Below are 6,903 nucleotides of genomic sequence, written 5' to 3' on the forward strand. Positions count from 1 at the left end.
ATCACAAGTAACAAACTGCATGGGTGCTCAATAAAATTTAAATCCTCAGCCTGAGTAGGGACACATTGGATTGAAATTATGCAAAATTAACATCCATGAACATGGTAATGAGAAAGTTAAGTCTCCTTTTCCATTGAGCAGTTTCCATGCCTTCAAGGAAGGGAACTTTCTAAGAGACTCTGGGAATGTAAAATCGAAATTCTGTATTTTGGATGATTTCTGCCCCCTGCTGGATATGTGGAGTAGAGCATTATACTCTGCCACTTGAGTAGAAAGTCTACTTTTTCAAAGATGTTTATTTATTATAGCAGAAACATACCCCATTCACTGAAATTTTTCTGAGAGTCTCAATTTTACCTTGAAGTGCATATTTCTTTTTTAAAAACTTAATCTCATTTCTTAGCTTGTTTAATAGTCTTAGTATTTTTTAAAGTGGCAAATTTATAGGTACAATTTTTCTTGTTATATTCTAAGTTGTATATGATATCAAAACAATCATTTTATTTCCTTTGTAAGAAAAAATTTTCCTTTCATAATATCTTAACAGTTGTTCCAGGTAATCCTCTTAAGGATTTTGGGTTTTTTTGAAAAATATTTCTGACAGATGAACATAGGGGAAGGGAAGGAAAAATAAAATAAGATAAAAACAGAGAGAGAGGCAAACCATAAGAGACTCTTAACTATAGGGAACAAACCAAGGGTCGCTGGAGGGAAGATGGGGGTGGGGGGCTGGGGGAGATGGGGTCATTGGGTGATGGGCATTAAGGAGGGCATTTGGTGTAATGAACACTGGGTGTTATATGCAACTGATGAATCACTAAATTCTACCCCTGAAACTAATAACACATTATATGTTAACTAAATTGAATTTAAATAAAAAATTTAAAAAAATATTTCTGGCTTGCTCATGTTATAATATGACCTTATATATATTACATATACATATAATATATATCTTAATGATTAATACCATGTTATGAATATTCATTCCATAGTTAATATTTCCAAAGTGGATATATTGTTTCATGTTAGCTTTTGCAATATCATCTAATGAAGTTTCCACTACTAGGTTCATGGGAGAGGACAAGAATGAAAAATGGATCTATGGGAAGCTAAAATTCATGGAGAAAATCCATGAGCTGCAGATTTCCCCTTTTACTCAAGGACAAGCCCTTAGGCTTTCACTCAGTGCTTTTTCCAATAAGCCTAGTTACCTGTTTTCTCTGTTACCAGTAAAGAAAAATGACAAAGGATACCAGGGTTAGTCAGAGAGAAATTAATAAGAACCATAACAATAGGGCGCCTGGGTGGCTCAGTTGGTTAAGCGACTGCCTTCGGCTCAGGTCATGATCCTGGAGTCCCGGGATCGAGTCCCGCATTGGGATCCCTGCTCAGCAGGGAGTCTGCTTCTCCCTCTGACCTTTCCCCCCTCTCATGAACTCTCTCTCTCTCTCTCATTCTCTCTCTCAAATAAATAAATAAAATCTTTAAAAAAAAAAAAAAAGAACATTAACATTATAAAAAAAAAAAAGAACCATAACAATAGTAATGACAGTATAGTAATAGTTTCTGAGAATGAGAGAAGAGATCTCAAACTACAAAAAACCAAATAGGCCCTGATAGAGAAGTCATTACAGTGTTAATATATTTTCAATATATTATGTCTAAATAGTAGCAAGTGTATATAATACATTCAGTATATTGGTGGGAGCCTCTCTGGTTCAGTCGGAAGAGTGTGAGACTCTTGATCTCGGGGTCATGAATTCAAGCCCCACGTTGGGTGTAGACATTACTTAAAAATAAAATATTTTTTTAAATAAATTAAGAAGTTAGGGAGAGATTTACATTTAAAATATATATATATTTTTTTACTTTCTCACTTAGTAAAAACACTTTAGGTATTTAGAAAATCTACATCACCTGACAATTCCTCTTAATGAGGCATCACTGAATTTGTTTCCTGAATGCCAAATATTGCTTTTTTTTAATGTTTCCTTGAAAAAATGATTTTATTTTTCTTGGCTTTGGGGTAATTAGCAGGGTTTGTGCTTGTTGTCATTATCTTCTTTGTTTTTTAAGCTGAATTAATTAAAACAGCATTTAAACAATCTCAGGATGGGTACACAGTCAGGAAACCAGTAATCCCCAGAATGCAAAAAGTATATTTATTGAATAAGAAGAAATTCTGATGATTTGCCTATTTCCCCTATAAAGGTGTACTTGTAATGGCATGCCCTAAAATAGGTAATAGTATGTATCATTCCAGGGCCATCGATTGCTTGAACTAGACTTCTTTATAGAAAAGATGACTAGGTCTAATGCTCCATATATCACACCATGCCAACAGCTCACACACACACACACACACACACACACACACACACCCAGATACTTCCCTGGTCTGGTTCTGTACTTTCCTGACCCGTTCTTATTCGGAATACTTAACACTACTCCCTGAAGAGTGCTTTGGAAAATCTTGGATGGATATTCATAAAGGAATATTTTTTTTCCAGAGGTTTACGCCTTAGTAACAAAAAAAAAAAAAATTCAGGGTTTAGCATTTCAGTGATAATTTGGGTTTATAGTCTGGAAAGGCCTCTTTATGCTAGGATTCCTGTAGTTCCCTTAAAATCAGGCATGCATCTCTCCTAAATAACTGGTCATTTTTCTTTCTATTTTTTTTTTCTTTGAAGACATGACAATGGATGAAGTCCGAGAATTTGAACGAGCCACTCAGGAAGCCACCAACAGGAAAATTGGCGTTTTCCCACCTGCAATTTCTATCTCGAGTATTCCCCTGCTGCCTTCCTCAGTCCGCAGTGCCCCTTCTAGTGCTCCATCCACACCTCTCTCCACCGACGCCCCAGAATTTCTGTCTGTGCCCAAAGATCGACCCCGGAAGAAGTCAGCTCCAGAAACTCTCACGCTTCCAGACCCTGAGAAAAGAGCCACCCTGAATTTACCTGGCATACATTCTTCAGATAAGCCATGTCGGCCCAAATTAGAGTAACTTCCTATGAATATTTCATGGGGTTTTATATTTTCATTTGGGTTTTTTTTTTTTTAAAGAACCTTCTAATATAGAAAAAGACTGCTTTGTCCCTCAAACATGTTCCTTCGATCTCTGAGTGTGCATGTGGTTAAGTACCTTCCCATATAATAGGATTCCCTAAGTATACCACACAGCATCCTGCTAGATGTAAATTGTAAGACTTGCAGAGGACAGAAGGAATCCTCTGTAGCCACAGCTGGAAGCCAGGGAGGAAGCCTTGTTGTTGAGTGTTTGATGAGGTCGGTGTGGACTTCAAGAGTAAATAAATGAAAACGTTGTGCCCCTGCGTTAGAAGGTGTGGTAAAATAGCGAAGTCAGTCTCCTCTCATCAAACCTGAAATTCTCAAAAGTACTCTCAGGCGTAACATACGTAATTGTTAAATTTCAAACTGTTCATCACCGATACTTGAATACTAGTAGTTAACTGAGATTCCTATTTTGGTTAGTCTGACTCAGGATTTGGGGCCTAATTAACCCTTTAAATTTTTTGAAAATTTTAATTATCAACCTATGGTGGCTCCAAGTGCAATTAACGATAACTTATTTATACCTTTCACAGAATTTAATAAAGACTCCACTTGTTTCTGTCTTTTAATAACTTTCCCCTTTGTGCCCTTGTGGCCTCAGAAATCTTTCAGAATTGCACGGATGAATGTGACCATGACTGACTGATTTGGGGATGGTTTGGTTTAAAAACCAAGAGGCCCAGGTGAGGCAAACATCATTTTTCTCTACAGGTACCAACAAACCTTGAATTGTTAACTTCCATCATCCGTTAAGAGTCTCAGTATTTGCAATTAATTGAGTAGAATTCATTGACTATTTGCCCATTCAAAGAAGTTCAAGGGTAGACTCAGCTCATAAGACTTTTAACACTCTCAGAATGTCTGATTCGGGAACCCTGAAAAAGAGAACTGTCTCCCATCCCCCTCCTGCTTTTACTTTTAATAACATCCAGATTTCCCTGGAACAGATTGCCCATCACTGGACCTTAAAAAAGACTGTCATTCTCTTGCCCTTACTTGAAACCCAAATATTGGGAATGTCGCAGAAGTGGAGTAAAGACTGTCGAGTGGGAAGAGAGAATGAGCAAAATTGCTGACTCCTATTTGTAGAGTAAGAAGGAGGAGCAGGAAAAGATGCCTCTCTGTCTAGCTTTCTTTCCTGCAAGTGGTGGTAATGCAAGATTAGAATCCAGGTTGACGGGAAGCAAGATCATTCAACCCAAGTGGCAGAAAACGAACTCTCCTTTGATCTAAAGAGAAAACTGCCACCATCGCGCCTCACTGCCTTTGAACGCAGAAGGAAGGGCAAGCAGAATCTAGCATTTACTTTTTGTCCTCCAAGAGAGGAAGACAACAAGGTAGTTGGGCAACTCCGAGGCCCCAGCTAGCCTTCCTGACCATAACCTCCAACCTCAGGAAAGGGACCTTCCCAAAACACAGATTCCAAAGGAAACAACATAAACCAAGGAGTATGTCCTCCTTCCCACACAGCCTCTCAGCCAGTGGACCCTGCCTGCTTCTCTCTCTCAGTGCTCAGCACATGCTACATAGTGTCTTTCAAATTGATAAACTCTCCCATGGTGCAGGCGCTGGTCCCATGAACCCAGCACCGAGTATTCTCAGTCATGCGTCAGACTGTCAAGATCATTTCTTTATCTACAGGTTGACATTTCGCTTACTAAATAAATAAACCCAGAACTCAAAGGAAACCAGTTGCAAATAGTTTAGATGGACAGTGCATCTCTTCCCTAAGAACGACAGCATTGTAGTAAGAGATCCTTGCATGGTATCGTAGCATGATTTCTGCTTGTGGGAAATCATCTTCTCAGACCCCTTGGACTTCTCAATGGTCCCCTACCCACACAGTAGTACTTAATGAGAATGTTGGCTTTAGAACACAAATTTCTACTTTCAGAAGACACTGACATAGTATGCGTATTTGCTTACCGTTTGCCAGTTGGAAATCAGGATGGGGTGGGATCATTATTTTTGCATAGAACAGATTTATTTTGTGCAGGTTGTAAACACATCTGGCACCTAGTTTTCCCATTAACACCATTGCCGTTTTTCTTTTTGTAAAGTAGCTTCTGCTGTCAAGGTCAACGACGCTATATGCTTTAGAAAGCTAATTTCTGATTTCCTTCTGAGTTTTCTTTCTCTTGTAGCCACTTCAGTACCACAGACATCAATTTCAAAGCTGCCGATGATAGTGTGATTCTTAGCCAACATAGTGTGTGCTCTTAAAGTATGTTCGGTTTTTCCTGTCTACATGTGGTTGTGTGCATTTAAATGGGGTGGGGGGTTGCAGATATTCTTTTAGCTGCTTTGAATGTTTAATCCAGTCATCACACGGCATAAATGACTTCAATACCTTATCTCTCTTGATTTTCAAGTGTCATTTCATATTCTCCATACATGAGTTTGTTTATTGTGGCATACAGGCCTGCGGTGAATGTGTATATAGAACATTAATAATTCCTATAAGGATGGAAATTAAATGGTTGCATGATGGAAACTTAGGAGAAGAAAAAAAGCAGAGACTTGAATTCATTAAGCATGTTTGGGGAAAAATAGAATCTTTAACTCAGTGCCTCTGTCTGCAATGTGGAAATCTTCAACTTTGTTCACCAAAATTGTATTATACCTGTGTGTGTGTGTGTGTGTGTGTGTGTGTTTGTGTATGTGTATGACCTAGTGAATCAAACACCACCAGTTTTAAGTCTCTGGTAGCCAAATTAAAATAAATAATCCATAGAATAACACATAATGTTCATCCCATCTTCATCTCTGGTGTTAGTGGAGACCATCAAAGTGACCATAAATGTCATTACTTTGGATGGATTTCAAATTCTGAAATGCCCCCACGTTTTTCGTTGACTGCATTGTTGCTTGGCTGTGTTTTCCCAGGATAAGAAGGTCTCGGTGTTTTTACTGCATAAACTTTATCTGAGGTGAGCTCTGGAGACCATTTCACTTTCCTACTATTGGGCTGAAATAAAACAAAGCAAAGGAAAAGCATAACAACAAAGAAGTCTGTGACATTTTTTTCAATTAACACCATTATAACCAAAACAATAGGAGTTCATTGGTGAACTCATTTATAAACCTTCTGCTTTGGGTCTGCATCTGTATGTGGGGGGGAAATGGTTTTAATTTGGGAGTATTTATTAGGCGTGTTTTGGATTGTGAAAATAAATCTCTAAGGAGCGCAGTTGTATAACGAACACAAGACACTTAAGAAACACGGGACCTCCAAAAGAAATATGTGGTTTTCTCTCAAGACACTGTAATAAACCGTGGCCTAAGAGAAAAGATTCTGACACTTCTCAGGAAGTCATTTTTCTGTGAAAATTTCAAGGCTAATGTATGTATGTGGATTTTTCATTGTTGCTTAATTTCACATCTCGTCATGGCTCAGAAACAGCAAGGTCACTGGGCTGGCTTCGGTCAATAGGAATTTTACTTTTCACAAGGGCCAGAGTATAACGTAGTCACATTACAGTGTGTGCTCAGATAATCCAGTAGAGAACAATTGAATAGTTTTAGTCTCTTTCTGATCATCTGACTCAGTAGGCTAGGTGACAGACAACCTGCCATCGGAGCCATAATTCTTGAAATTAAAAAAAAAAGATCGGTTTAGTGACTGCAACTGATCAATAAATAGATCATTTAAAACTATTCATTCTTGCTGAAACTGAAGTGTAACTCAAGAGAATAGCGTTGACATGCGGAGGCAACACACCGGGTTCTTCTGGGTTCTACCTTCCAAACAATCTGCATTTGAAAGTAGAAGTGTTTAAGCTTTTTAGGAGTTAGTGCAATAAGAGAATGTGAATATGCTAAGAA

The 6,903-nt window shown here is 38.2% G+C and overlaps 1 protein-coding gene across 1 annotated transcript in view; it reads left to right on the forward strand.

The window, feature by feature from the left end:
• The window catches only part of PITPNC1 (phosphatidylinositol transfer protein cytoplasmic 1), a 238,294-nt gene extending 235,461 nt beyond the window's left edge, over positions 1–2,833 (forward strand). The window contains exon 11 of the mRNA XM_073883281.1: positions 2,694–2,833. Coding sequence (XP_073739382.1) covers positions 2,694–2,699 — 6 coding nt within the window. The 3' untranslated portion in view covers positions 2,700–2,833. The remainder of the gene's footprint in view (positions 1–2,693) is intronic.
• Positions 2,834–6,903: the final 4,070 nt, after the last annotated feature.

This window comes from Callorhinus ursinus, unplaced genomic scaffold, assembly GCF_003265705.2.
Source record: "Callorhinus ursinus isolate GAN/ISIS: 27379988/994484 unplaced genomic scaffold, GSC_fseal_2.0 scaffold50, whole genome shotgun sequence".
NCBI classification, from domain to species: Eukaryota; Metazoa; Chordata; class Mammalia; order Carnivora; family Otariidae; genus Callorhinus; species Callorhinus ursinus.